The following is a 25966-nucleotide window of genomic DNA, read 5'->3' as shown; positions in this document are numbered from 1 at the left end:
TCAAGAATTGACATCTACTTGATGCTCTGGACTTGAATTGAATACCAGCAGGCAAATTAAAGATTGACCTGAGACCACCCAACAACACTCCACAGAGGAAAATCAGTTTTGTTTTTTTTTAATCACAGGACAAAATATTTTTGTCAAAAAAAAAAAAAAAAAAGAGCAAGCATTACATTCTGTAGAATGGTCATGTTTTCTCTACATGGAAGAGGTCCCAGTTAACAGTAACTCCCCACATATTTCAGAGACTTATTTTCTAATGACTTATGGCAAGTAAATTAGTTCATAAATACCAGACACAAGAAGTTGAGAAAAATTGTTTTGGGTGGAGGTTTTCAGCATAAATCAAAATGAGCTAAACCACTTTTTTCCCCTGAAACCATTTATTCAAATATAGGCTTGTTTTTTTTTTAAAATATGTATATACACATATATATGCCTCTCAAATCAGTTCTGCCTAGTTTAATAGGAAGTATCATTTTCACATTATCCCACTATTTGTGCTACAGATCTTAAACATTTGTCTCTAGAAGCCTTTTTAAACTTGTATTTTTCAATTCTTAAAAAACAAACAACAACAAAAAAAAACAGTTAACAGCAAAACGCAGAAACCACCAAGAGTAAAAACTGGAAATATTTGTAGGTTCTGCCAGTCACCAAATAGACTATTGTAAAATGATTTACTGCAAACATTCTTTTGTCCTACAGAAGGGGTAGAAGTTTTGCTAGATAACATGGGAAAATATTTAACACGCATTAGGTAACATACAAATATACTTTTGTTACCTAAAAAGAATAATGCGCCTCCAATTTTAAAGGAGAGACCTTCTCCACCCATTGAAAATACTTCTTCTCACAAACAAAAATGGAATAGCTCAGTTGGAGATGGACAATATGCTTCTCCGTCTCCCTCGCCCTCTTTAAAAAAAAAAAAAAAAAAAAAAATCTACATTCAAGCAGTCAGAGGTAACAGCCAGGTAGAGTTTCTTGGAACATGCAAGTTAGCTGTTGCTGCATGATTCACACTCAACAATACAGTATAGTATCTTGGTGCAAATTTCTATTTCATCAATTAGGACACTAGAAATGCAATTAAAAAAAAAATCTGTTCCACTTGATGCAATGAAGTTACATTTATTTATTAAACCATCAGACTTAACTCTTTCCTCGCATACTTCAACAGAAAACTCAAACACTGAAAAGTAAGCCGTTCTAAATATCCAAACAATCTTTTCACAAGACCTTAATGGTCTGAAAACAAAAGGTCTCTCTTGACAAAGTAAAATACATCTTTAAGTACAGCACTGAATTGAGAGTTCCTAATTTTATTAGTCTAGAAAACGTGGTATTACCCGAAATAGATTTGGCACTTTCCATAGCAGGTACTCTTGGCAAAGATGCTGGTCTGCTGGTAGAAGACGTTCTCAACAAATGTTCTAGACAGAGAAAACGAAGACAGAACACCATTAGCAAAGATTGCAGTTCAAGAAAGACATTTTAGGTATGCATCACAAATATTGCCTACCAATGCCTGAGTTTGGTTGCTTTAGTGAGAGCAATAGATTTTATCTGTATGAAAGAAAAGGCTTAAAATTTGCTCATTACCAATGAAGTTCACTACAAACACATCATGACCTTTTTATTCCTTTTTCAGTACGGCTTCTCTCACAGTTGCCCTGTTCTATTAAAAAAAAAAAAGTTGTAAAACCCAATGTCCAAGCAAGGATTCCCCATTTAGCACACTGGAAAAAATGTCTGATATGCCATTCAGTTTGGAGTGGTAAAGCAGATTGGTTTGTCCCTGTCGTGAACTGTTTGGTTCTGTGTCATCCTACCCCCCTTTTTTGGTCTGTTTGGTAACTTTTTTTTTTTTTTTAAAAAAATAAAAACTTGCTTTCCTGACTTTCCCATGAACTGGGGTCAAAAAGGCGCCTTCACTTTTCATAGGGAAAGACTGATTTTACTCGTCAGAAGGCTGAACCAAACTTCAGCAAAACTAATTTTATGTAGCATTTAATCAAAACTAGCTTTTGTTAGTTACCATTTAAAATTAATATTCCTTCAAATAAAACTTTTAAACTTTATGCATAAATTTTACATACTCATGTTGCTGTAGAAACAATTACAAGGCAGCAATTTGAATACAAAAATATGAAAAAGGTGAACGAGGATTCAAAATAAAATGTTAAACCCACTTCACTAGTTGAAAACATGACATAAGGAACATACATTGCTTTTATATACACACACACACACACACACACACGTAAACAGGAATTCTGTCAGACACATTCTCTATCGGAACGCTTTCCTGCTCCTATGTTTAACTAATAGTAATGAAAACACAGCAACTACATAAAGCATGCCACTGATTTTGTGTTTAAGCTTATGTCTACCCATGAACTCTGTAACAATTAAAGAATCCTAAACTATCTTCTTGGAAAGGCAGTTCAATATTACTAAAAATATCAACATTTCTAAAATTAAAACTCCAGCTGTATTGAACAAAACCTCAATATGCATTCAACAAAAGCAAGAAGGAAATCTGGCACGTACGGACTATTATGAAATACTACCAAAAGAAAAAAAGCACCCTTTATAAAACATCAGACTTCAGGAATACCAAACTGAGAGGAAATATTCAGTCTGGAGTCATTTGGGTATTATCTTAAGAAACATCTACAAAAAAATAAAAAAAAAATAAAACAGGCATAAATCAGAGAGCTACGCCCAACATATGATAGCCATTCACTCTCACAGGAAGAGCACATTGTGAACATTTTCAGAGACAAAACAAAGTTCACACAACAGGGAAATATTGGAAAACAGATAAATCAACACTCAATTCCATTCCATTTTTCACCTGGCTCCTGAAGATTCAATACTTAATTAGTTTATATTTTGTTATTCACATGCAATACGACAACTATCATCCTGGTTTGAAACACACACACACACACAAACCACAACACATAATGAAGCCCCAGAGGTGTGTATTTTTAAAATCTAGAAAGCAGCAGCATGATATATCCTTAAAAGCATCTTGTCTTGATTTTGCAAGCGATCTCAGTTTATATACACACCTTAAAGCATATTAATGCCCAGTTATTAGGATGTAATTGTGGTTTTATTGAAAACTCAAAAAACGATCTTTTAGATACGTCACCATTTGTGATGAAAAAGTAATAAAAACATTTCTTATTTTGCATTTAAAAGTCAAAATATTTTGCTTAAGAAGCACCTAATATGATAATGATCTGAATATTACATGAAATAGAAAAATTACTAGCATTGCTGAGAAGTTGAAATGAACTTGAATGAATACCTTGTACAGGGATTTCAGCGTAACTTGGTCTTTTGTCTGTCAGTGTAGCAAGGGGTTTTGAAGTGGAGATAGGTCCACTTATGGAATGCCTCTGAAACAGAAAAATCCTTGTGTCAAACAATTTGCTACATATAAACCAAGCAGAAGAAAACAAACCCTCTACAAAATACAACTTCTAAATATTCTTTCCAAGGGGGAAAAATAAAACAAAATATCATTTTTCATTTGTCCACACCATTGTTAGAAATTTGTTCTATTTTTTTTACGACATGGTTCACCGTGGGGACTGGTTAATGAAGGCTTTCCCTCTCACTCTCAATGAGAAGTATCATTGCCCTCGGCTTTAACTATTGCTAGGAAAGCTGCACAAATCATCTTCTTAACATCGTCTTTTCAAATTTTACATAAAAATGTTTAGCAATTCATAGCTTCTGGCAGCTTGAAGTGCAAGTGTGTGATCACAGATGCATCTTGCACACAATTTAATAACCACCGGATAACACTGAAATAAGCTTTTTACTATCACACAAATAAAAAGCCACACAAATAAAAACTGCACAATTCAGTAATTACCCCTACACTTCCTGAAACTTATATCCAAGTGCTGAAGACTTAAGGAAACTGTCAACAGATGGGTTTTGTGCTTTCTGGTTTTGCTTTCTTTTGAAAAAAGAATGATTTCAAAGAGGCTATTGCAAGTTACATTACATTCTTTATTCACCCTGTTACATTAGATTCCTATATTTAATCATAGTAAGTCCAGTAATGTGTTTATCCTGAAAACTTTCATCTCTCCATCTGGCCCAAGATTAGATGAGAAGGTTAAATGTGCCTTATCTTCATAAAATAATAAAGCTCAGATGTTTCTCATGCCAAATCATGTAGGCAAGACAGACATATCCAAAACTGTGATAAACAGAAGTTCACACTATATACTTTGCAGCATCCTGTAGCACAGGCAAGATTACAGGACTACTTATTTATCATTTAGGGCCAAACTAGAATTATGCTTTTGTGCTAGAAATCAAATAGAGAAAACCACTATCAACATCTAAGAGTTCAACTACAAAACACAGCGTGAAGAATTTAATCAATTTATCACAGAATAGTCTAGGTTGGAAGAGACCTCCAAGATCACCGAGTCCAACCTCTGACCTAACGCTAACAAATCTTCCACTAAACCATATCCCTAAGCTCTACATCTAAATGTCTTTTAAAGACCTCCAGGGATGGTGACTCAACCACTTCCCTGGGCAGCCTATTCCAGTGACTAACAACCCGTTCAGTAAAGAAGTTCTTCCTAATATCCAATCTAAGATGTATCAAAATCCTCATGTACACCACAGATTATTCCTCTAAACATGTAAATAAAAGGGACAGTAACTGTGAGCCTTGCACAGTGCTCCCTACAACAGCTTCCTGTAAGGATTGCTATTTCACTACCTATATATTTCACTACCTATAAGTTTCACTACCTATATATTTCATTTCACCCTCTTAGAATTTTTATTTATTTTTATTAATTAAGGACTGTATCAAAATGACAGTATTTGTTTCCAATATATAAATAAAGGAAACAACTACAATAATTAATGAGGTTAAAAAAACGTCGTTTTGACTGGCTTTGGGATTGCCATTAGAAAGGCAGAGCAGTATAGAACCTCGGCCAGGAAAGGAAGGTACACAGAGAGCAGGCACACTGCTGGATCACCGTAGAGCTTTATCACTTTCTCAGCTTCCAGGTATCACTGAAAAACAAACATCCTTTACGGATATTGTCAGAAAACGACCGTGCTACTCAACTGATAACTTGCTACTTATTGGTCTTGTCTCCTCGTTATAATACAAGCTGTTTGTTTTTCTGCTTTTTGCTCCTGTTGACACTGCAGTCTGGGCTTAACTTCGTTGTTGCTAGTTCCTTGTTAAATATCTTCCTGTTACAACTACCAATAGTAACGTAGTGACTCGGGAAATTCGAGGAAAAGGATCCAACCAGTAGGTTTGCATATCAAGTTCCACTTGGCAGTATCTTTGCAGTAGTAGTGTGCAAGTGTCTCTTGGAGTAATTTTTTCTGAAACATTTTACAAGCATTAAAAACATTTCTGCTTGAGTGACCTGCTGAATTTGCAGACTTGCATTCATTCATTTACAAAAAACATCTGATGTGTAATGGAGCAAGTATGGATGCTACCAATCCCTTTTAGCTTTTTTTCTTCAACTAAAAATACACCCAAACTTGTTCAGTTGCTAAACACCATTTGTACTTTACACCAGTGTCCAGATTCCTCAACACTAAATAAAACAGGATCAAAAGTTTAAAGGGATCATATGCTTTTGAGGCTACCCATGGAAATTACCAATGGGAAAGAAATTAGTAAAAGATGCTTTGCCATCTGTGTTCCCCATTCCCGTTCATCCTACACTGAGGTCTAGCAGAAGGAAGTGCTAGAACCTTTAAGGAATACTTTGGACAGGATGTAATGAAGAAAATTGTTTGGAGTTAAATTAAATGTTTTTATGTACTAGTCTCTGTATAATGTAATTACAGTAACTGATACAATTAAAGTTGTTAAGATTATCAACAGTTATTTTCCCACAGCCATTCTTAGCTTCTGCTAGCTAGCTATTAGTCATTCGATTTTTTCTTTTTCTTTTGTAAGACAAGTAACAGCCCCAGAAGAGGAACAGGCACACAGGTCAGAAAAAAAGTGAAAAACAAGCATCTGACACTCTAAATTTGAGGCAGAATCATGACAGGATGAATTAATCCCTTTAATTCCAAATATTTTGACTCTTAATTGTTGCATCTGCTATTGGCTATGGAAAGAAACATGACCTTCAACCACTATTCAAGTACCTATTCCTGATGGGTACTTTGCACTTCACTCTGTACGTCAGTACTTCAATAAGGTATTTATGCCCATGTACCTACACACGGCAATGTCAAAACAAACATGGTTCTTTGCATATTAAGTAGTTACAATGTGGAAGCCTGACTCTGAATTGCTTAGACTCTGTTTGTGTGTTCAAGGCAAAGCTGGACATCCACTGGTGAGCAGGGAATCCGAAGCCAACCCATGTCTGCTTCCAAGGATCTTCCAACTACGAAACTGAAGAAGAAAGTACTCGGCAAAGTTGGCAGTTACACCTCTTTGTCCTTACACTCCTTTCTAGGCATCTGCTTTGGACACTCTTAGCGGAATACCAGACGCAAAATTTTTCGCTAAACATCTGGACAATGCCAGAAGGGTTATTTTCTATTATGAAAAGCAATCTTCTTATACATTTTTTCCCAGCTGCTTTGCAATATTGCTAAGCTATGGTAAATAACCACTAGGCTCCACTACGGGCTTGAACACAAAGCCAGAGAAGGGTTTTGTTTGTTTTCAATCGCAAATTTTTTTAAAAAGTATTTCTCCCCTTATCCATGCACACATTACTGTGAAAATAAACAAACCAAGCAAAACCTCTGAAGACTGAGGAAATTCATGTCACAGTCCAATACAAAAATGAAATGATTTGCATCATTCACAGAGCACATACATATCAATGCATCTGTGCTTGGAGAATCATTTTGGAAGACAATCCATCTTATCGTGATATCAAAACGATGTCAGTTTCTCAGCAGGTGCCCACTTCATACTTCTCGTGTGACTGCATTTAAAAGCAGCTGAGATTCATGATATGGCATAATAATGTTGCATGGCAACACTCATACCAAGATTATCTCTTCCACCTTTACTCAAGATCTTAAACCACAGATGAGTTCTGTAAGATGAGAGAGCCTCTACATCAACTCACATGGTGACTACTTATAAAAATACTGCTTTTCAATTACAAGAGAGCAAAAAGAAAAAAAAATGCATAGAAGACGAGTAGAAAATAAAGAAGTAATATGAAAATGAAGCAAGGGAAAAGATGAAAATTGTTTTTGATCCTGTGTTGGGTCTGTCTGGGATGGAGTCACCTTTCCCTGCAGCAGCCCACACAGTGCTGTGCTCTGCACTCATAGCTGAACAGCACTGGTATTGATCAGAAAATATTCTTTAAATGAAGTTTACATAACAGAGATCGTAAATCCCAGTTGCCTTCAGGATAAATACTTCCAAGAAAACCACTACCATCAAAAGAGACAATAGAAGCTGTTTCCATTTACATGCCTTCCCCTTTGTTTTTCAGTCAATGTTTCCCACTAATGAGTACCAGCTATTAACGACTTGGTTCTATACCAGAATTCAAGACTCAAATAATTCTGGCAAACAGTACAACAAAATAAGATCAGTAAATTTGAGCAAGTTTGCAGTATTTTAATACATCATTGTGATTCATGGTTAATTTTCAGGTAAATAAAGTTAAATAAGCCTTAGGCTTGGTCAAGAAGTCTTCTGTCTGCCAAAGCTCTAGTCTAGCCTTTCAGAACATGAGATTAAGTGTGCTTCTTCCTACAAAAGCACAGAAATAAACAGAAATATAGAGACAGATCAATAGAAACAAAGCATGTCAGAGAATGTCACATTTAAATAATTTAGAAAAGTGTTGTCAGGAGTGACTGAACCACAGCACAAGCTCTCAAAAAGTCATTCAAGCAATATCTTGAAGGCAACAGGAGAATTACTGACATTAAAGGAGTAAAACATAACACTTTTTTTCAAGAATCTGGTCCCATCTTTGTCCTTAAGCTTGTTTGCTTTTGCTGAAATCTCTCTTCATGCAACTAGTGAGATCATAAAAACAGCAGTGATCTATAAGGCTGAGCATTACTGATGATGCAATCTTAAATGTACCTAGGCTCCTGTAGCAGCTGAATAAATGGACAAAGCTTCAAAGGGGACTGCACAAAATACACAGTATAATCAGCAACTGGACAAAACTCTCAGTCTGTACAAAATGCACAAAGATAATCAATTTACAATGATTTCATTCCTCTCTGGTCAGGTCTGATATCAGAAGCCCATGCAACTTGGGATACATTTGTACTGATGACTGCTGACAGATTCTGCACAGATCTGAGTCCATTGCCTGAAGGGGATTACTGCTGTTTCCATTCCAGGCACAGGACTAACAACTGACAAACAGCAAGTCTAAAACTAAGGAATGTAGATAAAGTTTTCCTCGCAGACTTCTCAGTACTACAGGAATAGCAAGGGTTGGGAATATTTAACAAGAATTTCCAAATTACACCAAATCTTGTATTTACAATATGGTTCTACATGACGGACTCCAAAGGAAGTCATGTAGTACGTGAGTGTTTCGTAACTCTTTCTTCAATTGCAATGCTTAAACAGATGTCATACAAACAGGACATGTAACAAACCATACCTAAGTTATAATAACCTCTTACAAGAAAATAAGAGTTTAAGGAGATATTTCCACGTGGACCCTAGGTGCAGTGATCAGGAAGGAAGAGACATGGGCTGTATCTGTATCAAAACCAAGGAGTTTTTACATTTCTAATACAGCTGTCTAAGTGTCATTTTCTCTAAGGTTTCCTTGGGGAAACACCCTTTTGTTAGACTGAACATTTTAGTAGCTACTTACTTGAAGGAGCATTTTATCATTACGTTCCCTCAAAGCCAAACAATAGTAATGGCTGTAGTTTCACATGCTCTTCTTCACAAAGTCATAAAACACCTACCTGCATAGGGGAAACAGCAGCAGCTGGGGGCGTTTTCATGGGACTTGGACTCAAGGGAGTGCGAGGAATTGTGGCAGCAGCAGGGCTTGGAACTAGCAGAAACACAGAAAGGAAACCATCATGAGCATTGCACCATTTTGCAATGAACAAGGAGACTGACTGGCTGCATTTAGCAAACACTCTCCTTGTATTTTACATTACTGGTTTTACCAGATCACATCTTTAAAAATTTCAATTAATAACTACCTGCAAAATCATTCAGAAGTTTGCCTACACGTTCACTCCTCTGTAATTACATTCATTTTCTGTCTTGAATATATTATCCGTGGTAAAAACATATTTAAGTTTACTGCAGGGTGGACACAGCTAAGGTGCAGGATGCTATTACCTTGGCAGATGTAAATGATAGCATTGCTAGTTCTCTGATCTCCAAATAATTAAAGAGATGGTAGCAGGCTCTGGGGACAGTAAGACAGGAAAGATATCCACTGTCACCTGCTTCTCCTTTCTCATTTTCAATCCAAGTCCATCAGTACTACATAGTCTATAGCTAATATAGGCCTACTGTTACGTAAGTCTCCAAAATTTTGGATTAAATAAATATCATGATTAGATAAGTATGAAAACAGACAAATACTGAGCTGGTTGAGTCAGTTATCTGATTCCTAAACAGCATGATTAGGCATGAGTGCTGAAGACAACAGATACCAGCTTAAAATTAAAGGTGAAAAGAAGGTAGGGGGAATTTACTGTTTTACTAAACTCTGGCAAGAAAGAACCTTATTCAAGAACAGATTGGAAAACCTTCTAAGTTAACTTTAAGGAAATTAAAAACTAAATACCTATGAAATAAGAAAATATGCAAGGAAATAGAACTATTTACAGAATCACCAAATAGTACAGAGATGCTTCTATAGCATACTACATTTTTAGGCTTTAAGTGTGTAAAATATCGATTTGCCACGCACAACACAGGTACTGTAAATCCCTCTGGTAATAGTCTACTTCCAGCAAGGTCTTTTTACTTCAGAAGGTCACAACAGCATTATCATAAGTGAAATTTAAGGCCAAAAGGCTTGGTGAGGAAAATGTTTTAATCCATACAACATCTCACATGCAATCGAACGTAAAACCTGTTTCTCATTTCAGAAGAAATGCTTGGTTTCCATATTCTACTCATCTATAGAGAAGGACAACAGTACCTTTTTTCACAATCAGAAAATTACAGTGAACTTCACTGTCTCAACAGTGAGATCCCTTTCATTTCAGAAAATACTCCTTATATCTTCTAATACTGATGTTGGTTGGACCTTATTTTTAACTTTCATAAGCACTTTGTCTATGAAAACATAAGTTATTAAAAGAAACTAACTTGGCTCTAGCTATTCCATAGCTTTTAGAATGCTTACTTTGGCACGTTAAGTACACAGCTTAATAGGAAGGTTGAAGTCAGCTGTGATTCCAGCTACAATTATGTACTGTGTGTTTATGTATTTCTCATATATGGGAGCACTGAATCAAAGCATCTAGCATACGAAACACTGGCACTGCAGCAGTGAAGATAAAACAGAAAACAAAGAATAATGCTTGCCCTTAACCACAGTGAACAAACTGTTGTGCTTGTTCAACAGATCAAGTTTAGGTTGATTTGTTTCAGCCATCACTTATAAATCATGATGGTACAATAAAACAACTTACCTTTGAATTAGCTAAGCCATTAGAACCATCCAAGTCAAAATACCCCAAAAATATAACATAGCACAGACACTACATTGGTTGAAAATAATTACCTTGGGAGGCACTGTCGAATGACTTGATGAGTGTTTTTACAGTAGGAGTTGGCTCTGAGGAGGTGGATGATCTGCGACTCAGGCCCATTCCCTGTCTCAGAGCTGCCAAATCTCTCTCTACGGCATTCATGTAATTGTATACTCGGCCACGTTCCTCTTCCTGCCTGAAATCAATATGCAGCCTGTTTAAGGCATTTAAAAAACATCTTAACATGCAAAGTGTTACAAAATCAATACAAATTTGAAGTCAAATTAAAATCTATGGTCAAGAAAATCAGTCATTAACCTAGTTTTCTTTCCACTGTAATTTAGGAATAGATGATCACCCTAAATTACCAATGTAGGAGTTCTTACTGTTTGCCAGCCAGCCAGCTTAAGCACTAGGCAAAAAATCTATCAAATCAATGCTCTATTTAAGGCTAAATTTATGTTCCTCTCTCAAATACATACATATAGATGCATGCATGGAAAAACTGAGGCTTAAAGATTTCACCACATGAAAATAATCAGCTCAGAGGGGAGATTTTTTTTCCTACCTGCACAAAGAGAAAACAATTTAAATCAAGAGTAAGGAGATGAGAATAATACATATCTGGCATTAATCTCTAGGCAGCATCCAAATCTGTTTTGAAGCAAAAACTTTAGAATTTTAGAATAGAATATTTATCGTGGTTATGGTATTCACTGTCACTCACAAGACAAAAAATAGGTTTGAAGCAGCCTATTTTCTATAGCCTGAAGTAATTAAACATTGTCTGATTTTTGCTTCAGATGTTGTAATACAGTTTCTCACCACTTTCCCTCCAATATAGTAATTATATCATTTTCAATTGCCTCCTTGTTCTTTGCCTACAGTGAGTCGAATGCTGTGTGTATGTAGACAAGTAAGGAATATACTGACTAGAGTCAGCAAGCTAATTCTACCTTCAAAAGTGCAACTGTAACCTCAAAGGTTCATTTTCAAGGAGTAATTGAATAATTACAGTTCTTGCCAAAATGTATTAACGTTCACCCTTCTCACTCTGGTGATCCTACTTCAAATAAGAAGGCTTACAACCACCACTCAGCCATTCAGGTAATTTTCTACTTGCAGTTTGCTCTCCCTATCCCTATCATGTTTTTCCCACACTTTTTTCCTAACCTACACAGGAAGTAGGACTGGAGGTAAGTATAATGGATCCTATAAATAGCTCAAACGAACAAAAAAAACACTTAACACATACACATTGCAAACATCATTACTGTACTTGTAAGCTATTCAATCGTTAGAGACAATGCAGTCAGGATTAAAATGGTGCTGCCCAAGATGTTGCTATTCTATGGAGTTACTGAGGACTAACACTCCTGAAAGAAATAGGATTCAGTTTTTAACTAATTGTATGACCTAATTCAAGCTGTAATACATCATAATTTGAAATGTTTTATTTAAAAAGTTAATTTTTATACAAAACACCTCTAATTATTTCCAGAAACAATTATCAGTGGAAAGAAAACAGTCCAAGATGCACACAGAGGAAGGTTTCTTCTCAGGTAAAGCTACAGTTGTATTTTCAATCACAGCAAAAGCCATGGCTACTAAAGGGAAGTATTAATGATGGTACAGAAAAGCTCACTCTGCTTGTTTTTCATGCTGAGGAAAATTAAATCAAGTCTAGATGTTAACCGGAAAAAATCCTCCATCACAACCTGATTTTACAGAAGTGCCAAACTAAATATTCTAAAGAAATAGTATGCAAAATAAGGAAACAAATGCTTTTCTTCTAAGCTTACCTATTTTGACCTTCCTGAAAGCCTGCATAAAGCAGCCTGTTGAAATACACATCTTTACAGTGACAGAATTTACAAATGTCCAGAGCCTCAGTAACAGTTAATGTACTGGATTTCCAAAACTGCACCCCCCTACTGAACAGACAATATCCCTGCTGTTTTGTGCATACTTGCGTGACTTTATTTCCTCCAACTCTTTAGTGAGCTTCTCATTTTTTTCCTGAGCTTCATGTAATCGACGCTTTAGGTCCCCTATCTCTTCCTGGGCCTCAGACTTGATGTCATTTGCTATAACCACTGCAGTCTGTAGATCAGCTTGGAACTGACGCCATTCTGCAGACTCCTCCTATAAGTAAATAAAACTCTACATTAAAAGCAGCAGCAAGAATTGTGAAGTTAAAGTTATCCATATTACTCATATTTTCCCTCTGCTGTTACAGGAAACAATTTAGAGGATTGATAAAGGCACTCATCTCTGGCATAATGCATAGCATAGCTTACAACTTTCATTGATCAAGTTTTGCAGGAAATAACTTCAAAGGTCGTGATTTTTTTTTTCTAGAAACAGAGATAATGTTCCTTCATCTCCTCATGCATAGTTTAATGCGTATTTGTTTTCTTCACTACGAAGATTTTCTCCCAAGCCCAATACCATATTTCTATGACACAGAATTTTTAAGAAGTAGTCTTCAGTCTCTGTAGGTTAGTAAATACATTCCCCTGTGATGTCTTTCTCCTCAAAGTAATTGTATTGGTATCACATCCAGCCATACCACTTTTTCACAATTTTACATGCAGGTCTTATGACGTTCCAAGTTTTTACTTACTGAGTTTTTAGGTATTAACCTACCCGGAGTCTCCTGTGAAGATTCTTTATCTCTCTTTCCATGTCATGCTTTTGGTCCTGAAGTTTTTTAACCGTATCTGAAAAGAAAGTAAAAATCCCCGTAAGATCTTATCTAGGGATCTATTTGCTTAAGAAATAGTAACTGAAACAATCTGTAAGTGTTTTTAAAAACTTACAGAACACATTTTTTATAACCAGAGCCATCTGGAGAAAAATCGTATGATCAGAAATAATTTGACAGAAGTCGTCAATAAGAATATACTGCTCTATGACTGGTAGGGGAACGGCATAAACCAGATCAATTCTTATACAAATCCCAGTCTCTTCTCTGCATGTCACAACATTAAAATGACAAAGCAATAACAAACAGCAAACGAAAACAGTATGTACAAGGTAGGTAGACTAACATGGAAGGTTCCTAAATCTAGGGGCTTTTCCTCTTCAAGCTGCAGATACATTAAGCCTTTTGATTTACAATTTACTCCTCCACCACAAAGCAGCTGACATAACACCCACTGCTATGCCTTCAACGGGGATAAAATCCTTACATTCCTGTCTATCAAGCTGTTATATGAAGTTGAAACAAGCTATATTTACAGCGAAGGGACAAACAGTCAATGAGATCATGTTATGAAAGAGATGGTCCCTTAAATCTGTCAGCAGCGATACAAAAGGGAATGCAGCTTGATCAGCGCCTACCCCTAATGTGGCGTCTGACAGACTGGCAACTGCAATTATTATTCATTTGTTACTTGATTCAATACGAAAGGACAGCGTGATTGATTACTCCATTCTTATAGCTAAGCAACTAATGAAGAAGAACACTGCATAAATTTCTAATTAGCATGTCACTTCACTGATCCTTGGATTCTAAGGTGTTTCATTTCCATAGCATCGTTTGATTATTTTCAAAAGGTAAAAACAATTGACCAACTGATTAACTGGGGGTTCTACTTCAGGTTCAAGATCTGCTTAGAGCAAATGTTTTCACTGCGTATTAGCAATGATCTTTTCACAGAAAGCCTGAAGCATGCCCAGCACATACAGACCAATTGACACAGGCTGGGTGTGTCTGACTTCCCAAGATGAACCGCTTTCCAGTATTTGTACTTGGCTCGCAGGCCTCAGGAAAAGCACCGAACCCAGGGTTTACTCAAAGTCATTGTTCTGCCAATACCCATCAATACCAGTATCTTCCCAAGTAAGCCTGTAACTTCAGTACCCCTTGTCTTCTGTCAAAGAGCTTTTCCTAACAATAAAGATGAAGCTGCGGCAGACGAAATAGAAGACAGTAAGCATTTCCACTGTTCAAATCAAAGGCAACAAGCTGATTTATGCTGATGTGTACATTCAAGAGTCTCAACTATGTTCATAAGAACATTTTAACTTTCCAATGATGGAAATCCTTCTGGTTTCTTCATTAGAAGAACTTCCTGAACTTTGCCTCAATGGTCCCAACTTCAGAGGCCACAAATGATTTAAATGCTTTAAATGATTTAAAATGCCACAAAGGATTTCTTTACAAGAATGATACAGAGCTCAACTGGCCTGATAATATGATAACCTCTCAGGCTTGCAAAAGCTGAAACACCAAAATTAGACACATTTCTTTACGTATCTCCTCTTTACAAGACTGCTGTTTTTAAGGCCCACCTAACTGATCTTTGAGTTCTGAAGAAAAGCCTAGCAGAGCATGCCAACCAAGCCACATGCTACCACGCTATTCAAGCAGAGCTTTCCAATTTTTAGCTTCTCTCTTTATGTACAACTTGGCTGAGCTGAAGTCAGCACTTAGATGCTAGCTTTAGATCAAACTTACACAAGTTGCTCTCCCTCCCCAGCATTTTTTCCTTCAAACAAATGTTAAAAAACCAACACTGCAAATTATGTAATTTTCAACAGCGATAGCAAGTCAACATAACCTAGAGCTTCCAGTAGCACTTTGAAATGGAATCTAGAGCGTGAACATTTTCTCTTTTACAGATAGTTCACAGACAATGTTTTTAAAAATAAAACCTGTACTACTAAAAAAGAAGCTGTAGTTGGCCTAAAAATAACTGCAAAGCAGTCTATAAATGCATTCAGAGTTAACGCTTATATAATACCATTGTTTAGAGCTTTTGTGAGATATGAAACGCACCATTAAATTTTAGTATATTTATGCTTTGAAGTAAAACACAATGGTCTGAATATTCTGCAGTTACTATAAACAATACAGAGCATTTTACAGCGGTTGTTGGAAACAGCCATTCCCCCACCCCAAATCCAACAGAGAGACTGAAAAAATAGGACTGGACAGAACTACCATTTAGCAACTGCAGGAATTTGAAACCTAGTGAGAAATTAAGACTGAGATAGGTTGTTTCACCCTGTACAGTCAGAACTCCGTTCTTAGCACTGTGCCACCGATCGCAGCCTGAGAACTCCATCCGTCAGAGCAGGCAGAGAGGCAGCAGCCTCTGCACACCTGCTTTATGGTATCCGTCCTTTCTGCATCTTCACAGCCTCCCTAATTCTTCTGTAATATGCACAAACCCCCAGTACCTGTTTGTGCTGCAGTGTGCGGTATGGTGGGGCAGGTGCTTCCCTTCTACCATTATCCAGTCTCCTCCTTTTAAGGAGACAAGAAAGAGGACTGAGATAAAAGGAGAATTAACTAGTGTCTGGAGGTAAGAACAAGGCAACCGTTGTGATAAATGAATAGGATAACCAAAGATAGCAAATACACAAATCAGCAAGCTGCTTATGTTTTATTGCAGGATTCAATTACAACTGCATTTTAAATCACAGTTTGACAAGTCCTTGCTTTTTAAAAGGTAGCAAAATAAGTTACAAGAAATGCAGACTGCAAGCGTTAAAAACTACAAACTAGGGCTGGAGGCAGGAAGAAGGAATAGGATGCCATCCTTATTCTGTAAGTATGTCATAGAAAAAGTATTGCTGCATACTGTACCTCTTACTAGTTACATTTAGCAGCTAGAATCCCTCACTACAAAGTGAAAATTAGTATGAATATTCAATGGTTTAGTTTCAATAATTTTTGTAAAAAGAAAGAAGAAAAGTTACAATATGAGGATATGTTTCTTATGTGGTTTTGTTTGTTTGTTTGTTTAAATGTGTACAATATGCAGCCGTTTCGCAAAATGACATTATGGTCCTCGATAGGTGATGCTAGATAATTCATCCTGACAGACAGATCCACAGAGGGCATTTTCAGAGTGTTTGTACTAGCTACTTTGTTTTGCTTTGTACTAGGAGCACAGAAAAGGCTATCCCAGCATTAGGACACCTATACAGAGCTTTATCAGCCTAGCAGTTACTAAGATCTGCAGCTTCCTTATAAAGTAAGAGGCACTGCTCACAAAGATACCGAGGCTCAGGCAATTTGCTTATCTGCTAGGCTTCTGAGCTGACCCCTGTCAGCCAGGAGGTCTATACAGGAAGACAAATGAACGTCTCAAGTGTCCAACATTAGCCAAAAAAAAAAAACAACACAACAACAACAATTAAAAACCAACACTCAATTGACTTTGCCAACATTATGGTAGGAAAGAACAAAATGCTATTTGTAAGAATTTATTTTCATAACTGTTGTCAAGATCCTTTTTGAAATGAGATATAAAGCATTAAAAACTAAGTCTGCCAGCCCTGCAACAGAACTGCTTATTCACTGACCACTGGATATATCAAACTTTTCACTCACCTACCCTTGTCCAAAAGATGTTCTGACTTAAATCCTTATGGACAGAGAACTGCTACGTTTAATACAACGATAAGAACACACAACAAGTATTCTCAGGCTTTGGAAGAACCATCTGACAACTTATAAGTTAACCCACAGACATCACATTTCTGCAAACCAGGATACGAAGTGTTCCCCACAAATTCATTTGTTAACTTCTCGGAAGAATAAAAGGATTCCTTTCCACCCCCTTAGTCACCATAGACGACAAACTGACAGCTTTGCTACCTGACTACTGAAAACTTTCCAAACCACACATGAAAACTTGAGCAACCACGCCACCTAGTGCAGTGCCTGACCCCATCCCGCTGCCGTCCTCCCTCCCCTGCCCTCTCCCAGCCTCACCACCACCACCACAGGCTGCTTCATCTCAGCACACTTACCACAAATACCAAACATGTTTTGTATTTAATGTTAATGTTTCTTTTTAAAGAAATGTAAGATTTTTAAGGAATTTAAGAAATTTAAGATTTTTTTTCATGTTAATGTTTGTTTTTTAGAGACAATATGGAATCACTTTGCTTACAATTCCTCATCCCACCAGTACCAAGTTCAGCTGTGCTGACCGCAGGTTCTGCTGCATGGGGACTGACGGAAGGAGCACACTGGGTGCTTTCAGTCAGCCCAGCCAAAATCCTGCTGTCCTTACCGGAGAGATCACCGTTTCTGCAGGCACACATATAGTAAGAGCTAAAACATGGGAACTTTGTATTCTGATCACTGTGAAATGTTTCCTTACATGTCCCTTGGATTTCTTCCTAGCATTTGGAAAGCCTGCGATGAAGCATGTCCCACGTCACAGCGTTGGGGCATTCATTCCGTGTTCCTGCGTTACCATTTAGAGTTGACTAGCCACTAAATTGAATGCCAGCTCATCTCTGAAGCGTCTATTACCCCCATTGTAAAGCCTGTCTTCTGGGAATTCTTTCAGTGGTAATTTTCTATTATTTAATACCTGTCACTTATCAGTTGTCTTACCACCACTTTCATTCACGCAGTGACTTTACCATTAGGCACTCTCCCAAATTTGCCCCTAGGCAAATGCAAGATTTTGGCGTATTTTACACGTTCACTGCTTAAGAGACTACCACCAAGAAATTCCTGTCCAATCCTTAACGGAGAACCCATAATAAACAGCGCTTTCAAGCTGTCCAATAAAGTTGTGGATATTTTTTTTTCTCATTATTTTTTGTTTGTTTAGATTAATACTATTTTTCGGGTGCCATCCTTTCCTATGGCCACTAGATGCCACTATTCTTCTTGCCTATAACTACACTGATCTCCCCCCCCTAACCAAATCACACCAGGCTATCAGTCCAGCTAATTTTTCTGAACTATTTCTAGAGAGATGAGTAACAGATTACTGCAATTGTTGCTGAAAAATTCAGCACAAATAGAAGTTTTTCCACCAGGTTTTTTACCCTTTAAAGGGAAATATCTGATGGCTATTTTGTGAGACTGCAGAAACATTCCTACAAGACATCTGTCAAAACCATTTGTCTTACCCCCAAGGCAAAAGCATCTAAAAATTAGAACTGCCTTGTAATTAGGAATTACTAAGTAAACACCTAAATGTTTACTTGACTGTGGTGCTGTTTCCCGTATGAATGTACTTCAGTTAAGACAACGGGAAAAAAAAGCAACTTGAAAAAACAAAAACAACAACAACAAAAAAACAATGTTCCATCTTTAAGTGTTTGCTACAAAATGACTTCAGGACCTATGTCAGAGTTGTTGACCATGTGCCTCAGCTCTGGCTCCCAAAAAGGACCTTGCTTTGGTGTTGGCAAAGAAGAGGGGAAAAAAAGCAGAATAAATACCCTAAACCGATTTTATAAAGAGAAACAGTGATTGTCTTTCAAGATAATGAAGTGTTGCTTGGGGAAACTAAGCTGACAGCCACATGTCTGAAGACATTGGTCTTCAGATGAATAATCAATTTGGCTTGCTTTAAACACTACCTTTTCTTTGATAGCAGACAAATTTAAAATACTTTCTATGAACATTTCACTCACTGTGAAAATGAATCATGCTTTGTTTTTTCACTGTCTTATTTAGCATAGCACATATTTGAGTAGTATTGTGCAAATACAGCTCCCACAGGGTACAGTTGCCCAAGTTCTTGTTTAGATGGAGACTAATTGCAGAATTCCAGCCTGTGGTAGGAATGTCTGAACAGGTCTCAGATCAGAGAGGGAACTAAGGCACAGACAGATAGACAAGTATACAGTAAACATGAATTTCATTACAGGCTCCAACAGTTTCTTCTCCAGTGAGTCAACAGATGTCTTATTTTGACTTGCTTTTAGTTTGTTAGACTCATTTTTATGTTCACAGGTCAATTTCATGACTTGAGCAAACCTATGCAGGAAAAGATGCATAATACATCCCTACTGTCAAGTCAACTCTGATATTTCCAACTTTCAGGACTTCCATTTATCCACTTCTCAACTAAAACGATCTTTCTTCAGGTGGGAGAAATCATCAGTTACACACACTCTCAAGCTACCTGGTAAATCCTGATATTTGGGCACTCAAAAGAGAGCATTCTTAAAAAAAATAAATCAATCATCTAGTCTCCAAAATACACAAGTAGTACACTATTATTAAGCATGTAATTACACATTCTCCTACTTTGAAAAACACCTTGAGAACAGCATTGTCAGATTACATGTTTCTTCTCATTTCACAGGTTTTCGTTCCCACACCAAGTACGAACAGGACTGGCGAAGCAAAGCCAACCTGATTTTTTTTTTTTCTAGCATTATAAGGGCTCTGTAAAGCCCAGTCTGACTTGAATTCAGACATACAGAAAACAAGTGAGAATATTTTCACTATTTCAGCATTCTGTTCTTAAGTTCTCATTTCTCTCACAAGAACAACTCGTAACACTTACTCTCTAAATCAGATATGATGAGATTGTCATGAAGCTTCACAGCACGATGCTGCTCTACTTCATCCTCCAACTCAAAGATAGTTTCTTTCATGTCACTTCTCTCAGTCTCTTTTTCATCTAGCTCTGTCCGAAGTTTTTCTAGAGTCACATTAAGATCCTCAATTTGTTTTTTGGCTTCTTCTTGGAACACTCTGTATTCATCCTCGACCTGAAAAAGAAATACCACGTGTCATAACTAAATTGACTGCATTTTAAAACACACTGAATTTTGTAACTAGCATACTTATATTTTTTTTTATTTGCAACCATAACAAGTCCGCTCTTTTGTGCATCAGTTTTAGTGCTCGGTGGATCTGAGAGAGGATTCATTTTCTTAACCTAGCAGCAAATTTCACATTTGTGCATATGATGTTTGAGTTAAAGTATTTCCAAGAAGAGTCTTAGAAGCCACTAATCTGCTTAATTAAAAACAAACAAACAAAAAAAAACAACGCACAGGGAAAGGTAGCAGACTTCTTTTCAGAAGCAGCAAGACCGTTTTACCCTGTCTCATGAAACTGCATCTTAAATAACAAGCTGAGATCAGAGTCTCTAACATTCACTCCCAATGCCCAACAGCAAAAATTAGGGTCATGCCTTTGGGCAGGTCAACACAAGCAGCAATTTTAATCCACAAAATGCCCTACTTTAAATCACCTGTTTTGGTATTTATTTTAATAGCACTACCCAAGTTTAATTACTAAAATTTTATTTTAGTTTTTTAAATCTCAAATTAAGGTTGATTCTAACTGGCTCTTGACCATCATGAGTAACATGTTGATCTGCAACTAACATAAAGCTCAGATGTTACACAAATTTTCTCATCAGGAAGATATACCTTCAAATGCATAACAACTACGTTTGCTAGATAAATTAATTTCATTTAAGTCAAAATAGCTGTTCTAGAACTCAAACTCTTTGATCCAAAGCATAATTAACACACAATCTGTTCCTGCATGGATGATTAGCAAAATCCTTTATGTATTTGTCATACTTAAGGATCAGTTAAAAGCTTTTTTTTTTCTTCGATTAAAACTAAAACCTTTATTTAGTAAATTTGATTATATTTAGTAAAATACCTGTTTCCCTCAATTAGGCATTTCTTGATTGGAAAAAGACGACACTTCTCTGCGTTCTTTATCCTTAGTTTATTCTAAGTTAATTGAACCAACCTGAATAAGCTGAAACTTTAAAATATTCTCTCTACATCTGTGAAAGGCTCCACAAGTCATCAATAGCTGGGTTATCACCTCAGAGCTTTACTCCAGGTACCCTCTCAGTGACATCCACCAGTCTGGCACCAACTCCTTGAAACTCTTGCAAAAGGCACGCAATTTAAGCACAAAATTCAAACAGTATTTAAGATAACATGCAAGTTTGCCCCTGGACATAAGTAGTGATGTTAAATATAGGTATTTTTAAAAGTAACCAAGCAGTTATGCTGTGGCTGAACGCACCCATGTGCTTTTTTAAAAAAAAGCCTACAGTATTTTTATAATAAAAGTTAAGAAGAGTCACTAATCCTAACCATACCATAATATGGTTAACCTTGTCACTAATCCTTTACCTCTGAAGGAACTACAATGTTCAACAGTAAGAGTCATGATATACGGGTGATGTTAAAGCACGGGATGTAAACCCTACCTTAGCAATGGCATCTTGCAGCCGGTTGGCATCATTGCGAGTGTGTGCCAGCTCCTCCTGCAGGCTACTGGCCAATGTCTCTGCTTTTTCTTTATCCAGCCTGACACTCTCCAGCAAATCCTGTATATCTGATTTATCTCCGGAGTTGTGTATAGAATATAACTCAGCCACCTTCTGCTTTTCATGCTCTAACTGAGCTTTCAGCCTGTTCATCTCAATCTGGTCACTGGCTACTGTGGCTTTGTACTCCTCTAAGGTAGATGCTATTGCTGTTTTGCTTTTCTGCTCTGACTCAATGATCCGTTCCATGTGGTGATTCCGTTCTTTTAATGCCCCTATCATTTCTTGGGCCTCCTTGTTGTCTTGTTCTGCCATCTTCAATGTGTTGCTCAAGTGCTGCTGAACACCTAGCAGCTGCTCTCGCTCAAACCGCGCATTCTCTGCGAGGTCCATATAACGCTGCTCTAACTCCATGTAGCGACCGCTTTTCATATCTTCATCAATTACATATGAAATATGGTGTTCATCTAAAAGGGACCGAAAATACTCAATCTGACGGCTGAAGTGTTCCAACTTGTCGCTTTGCTGGCACAGAGATTCCATGAGGATTACTTTTTCCTCTCCCAGTCTTTCATTCTCACTGTTTAGCTCTTGTGTTATTTGTTGCAAATCTGCAAGCTCTTGAAGTGTGGCTTGGAGCTCTTCAGCTGTACTGTGCTGGTTCTCCTCCATTTGATGTATCCGTTCTGTCAGACAAGCTACGGACACTTCACTCGCATTGCCACTGCTTCCTTTCCTAGACCTTTCTATACTCGGTACACCTTCAGACTCTGAAGATGATGGAGCATCTAAGGCATCATCGCTTGATGTCAGTGGCTGATAAACTTCACTGCACTCACTGTCTAAATTATCCATGGAGTTACTATGTTGATTGTCCATCAAAGTGTTTTCATCCTGACTCAACAAGTCTTCCATTGATCCAGGGGCAGAACCTTCCACTGAAGACGTCAGAGTACCACCGCCATCGCTGTGGTTGCCAGCTGTAATCTCAGGACTCAAAGACTGATAGCCAAAGAGTTTCTCAGAGTTGTCCAGCCTTTGTTCCAAAGAAAAGCCTAATGCATTCAGTCTGTCTTTTAACATTCGGTTCTCATTCTTCAGCTGGTTGAGCTCTTCTCGGATGGCAGTGTTTTGTTCCTGTAACTGTAGCAACGTAGACTCTACATCAGTTGGCTGATGGACAACAATGGCCTCTTTTTCTTCAGATTTTTCATCACCTTCAACTTGATCTTCATTAAGTCCCAGCTGGGCACGCATGTCCCTTAGTTCATTCCTCAGGTGCAAGATTTCCACATCTTTAGTTTTTGCTAATGTCAGAAGATCGTTCACCTTTGCTTCCAATGCAGCTTTGTCACTGATTTGATTGTCCGATTTGGACTTACTCATTCGAATATCCGATTCTGGATTGGTGCGACTACGGGAACGTTTTGCCAGTACCGTATCATTGGTCCCCTGTCCAGTCAAAGGTAATTTTTTACTCTGGCTTACACGGGAACGATCACGTATTCTCTCTCTAGAAGAGCTTGATTCTTTATTTCCAGATGAAGTGCTACGCTTAGTTGTGGAACTTGTACCTGTACATTTTTTGAAATTTAAGAATATTGATTTAAAATGCAGCACTGTAACATAAGACTGTGTATTCTGTATCAGCTCTACAGTGGCTGTTTTTTCAAACCATGCTGGCAAACACACTCCATAAAATAAATTTACAGTTAACATTTAAATGATCTTACTTATGAATCAATGCAGTTATATTTTAATTGATGCATGCTTTTCCAGTTGCTGTATTTTACCAATATTTTGAAAATGAGTCACATCTTAGTTTAAGAGTTGCTAGGTTTTTTGTTTTCAAAAGTTCCTGACAAATTGTACAGGAAGTACAGCAGTACTATTCCTGAAAGTTCAAGTTTTTCTCTTTTCAGTAGATTTGAATGCAAGCTTTTAAGAGATGAATTGTTTACTGTGATTCTCCAAATTAAAAGATTTTTTTCCATCACATTTCATACAGAGGATGAATTACCGTTATTTCCAGATGATTTATAGCTTTGCAAGCATTATTGAATCCAAAACACAGCAACAGAAAGCAAGACATATTTCCATGTGTATTGGTAACATACTAAGTAATTGTACTTTTCTGAACAGCTTATCAAAGATCTCTATTTTTATAAAACAATCAAGAATGTTCAAAACGTTGACTGTGACAAATAATCGCATCTTAAAATTTTAATGCCTGTGCCATGGATTTATTATTATTTTTTTTTAGACAAATTAAACTATAATTCTGTAGATTAATTACATTGTCTGGTATTACACAGTAGTTACATAATCAGTACTAAAAAAAATTAAAAGGAGCAGCCTCCAAAGATGCAATTACAATATTAGAAAACAGGAAAAAAGAGGATCAAAGCCAAAGCAGAGAAGGTATTTAATTTGACCACGGCCTTACTAACTACTTCATTAGGCAGTTTGGATCCACACTACACAGCAGGAAAATAAAAATCTACCCAACTACTCTCTTTAAGGACCAATATATCCATTTACCTCCAACTGTTTTAGGCTTATTTTCCAGACTGTTCATGGTTGTCCCTGCAGCTGAAGACACTGTTGATACGCAAGTGCTCTTCTTTGCCTTGACACCATTGGTCATTGTCACTCCACCGCCACCAGCCATCCCTGCTAAGAGGTCATCGTTACTCTTAGTCTGAAAGAAAGGCAAGATGTGGCTTTAAGACAGCTGGCAGAGAGGTCTGCATAGCCGACATTACTCCTGGTAAAGATTCCGTAAGTTTAACAAGTACGTATCTGACTAGCCCTGTGTCAAGTATGGTGAAGTGTAGATGCACTGCACAGTAGGGGAGTTGAAATTGAACTTCAACTACTTACATACGATTGATTGACCATAGAAACTGCCTTCCCTCTCCCAGACACAGGGAATGATTAATGTTTTAATACCAAGAGGGAAAAAACAATAATGAAATCACAGTAATAACGCAGCCGAACACTTCTGAATTTTGCCTGAAAGGTTCCTTAATTATAAAAATGAACACTATTTTTAGGCAACTAAACCAGCAAATACCAGGAAGTAACCATAATGACCTTCAAGAGAGTATGATCCTGTGTCTTCTGGTGGGCAAGTTCACAACAAAAACCAAACCAAACAACAGAAATCAATCCAAGATTAATAAAATACCTTTTCCAGCTCAAAATGGTAAGCTACAAACCACCAGAAACAAGGACAGAATTCAGAGGGGAGGGAAGGGAAGAGCCACCCTCACCACATATCCTTGCCTTGTTTTCATGCTCCTTATGAGGCACTCTTAGAGACAGGATGTTTGGTTGATGAACTTTTTGTCTGACCTCCCAACATCATTCCTGAAACTACTGTTAGCCACAAAAGCTGCCTGGAATGTGACAAGAGTAAGCAAAGGGACCTCAAGAGCCAGATTCCCAAACAGAGATTCCCAAACAGAGAACACATCTTTCACTGTAAAGCAAACTCTAAAAACTCTAAGTTCCTAAGTACGAATTGGCAGACTGTACCGCTCTTTAAAATGCAATTTGTTAAATGGAGAAACAATCAAAATATGCTAAACATTCTTCCCATTATAAGGACAAAGAAGTTAAAAGAAAGCATCTGTGTTGAGTGACTGTATTATTCAGCTGGATAAAACATTTGAAGTCTCAGAGCCCAACTAAGAAGTAGTGCTCAGGACCTAACCAGTTGCTTTACATAATGACTTCCAAATTCTGCAGGCTTGTAACTTCTAGCTTACACACATATTTAGATTAAAGACTATGTGCCAGACATGATTTTATACATTAAGAAAGAAGTTACACGGTTAAAACCAATGCCTCTCATACCATTCTAACGCTTTTTACAGCTGAGTTACAGCTGAGAATTTGAGAACAGTTAGCAACATTGATCACAGCGATGTGCAAAGGTCATGGTTGGGATCTGTGCCATTTACAAAGAGCAGCTGCAAAACAAAAGGGAGCTTGGGATGATAACGTATTTGTTCTGCATGCAGTCATTAGACAGATAATCATCAGACAGAAGCAGGTATCAGTAAGGGTAAAATCTGCTAGGACAAAGGTGTTTTCATTCAATCATGTAGGACGTGGTACAGCCCTCTGAAGTGGATCAGGAAAGGCTGGAGGAAAACCTATCACTCCAAAACTGTATTTTGATGTGCATTTAAAATGCCTTTCTGCTACAA

General features: G+C 37.3%; 1 protein-coding gene across 2 annotated transcripts in view; it reads right to left on the bottom strand.

Annotated features, from left to right (window-relative positions):
• The window catches only part of SPECC1L (sperm antigen with calponin homology and coiled-coil domains 1 like), a 69945-nt gene that overhangs the window by 27338 nt on the left and 16641 nt on the right, over positions 1–25966 (bottom strand). For both annotated transcript variants that reach the window (XM_035341141.1, XM_035341139.1), the window contains exons 3-11: positions 24291–24450; positions 21690–23323; positions 20007–20214; positions 13372–13445; positions 12692–12867; positions 10755–10918; positions 8965–9056; positions 3329–3419; positions 1356–1439 (exon numbers count right to left, since the gene is read on the bottom strand). In XM_035341141.1, the coding sequence (XP_035197032.1) occupies positions 1356–1439; positions 3329–3419; positions 8965–9056; positions 10755–10918; positions 12692–12867; positions 13372–13445; positions 20007–20214; positions 21690–23323; positions 24291–24450 (2683 nt within the window). The remainder of the gene's footprint in view (positions 1–1355; positions 1440–3328; positions 3420–8964; positions 9057–10754; positions 10919–12691; positions 12868–13371; positions 13446–20006; positions 20215–21689; positions 23324–24290; positions 24451–25966) is intronic.

This window comes from Oxyura jamaicensis, chromosome 15, assembly GCF_011077185.1.
Source record: "Oxyura jamaicensis isolate SHBP4307 breed ruddy duck chromosome 15, BPBGC_Ojam_1.0, whole genome shotgun sequence".
Lineage (NCBI taxonomy): Eukaryota > Metazoa > Chordata > Aves > Anseriformes > Anatidae > Oxyura > Oxyura jamaicensis.
Note: the sequence above shows the minus strand (reverse complement) of the source record. Positions and strands in the feature narration are given on the sequence as shown.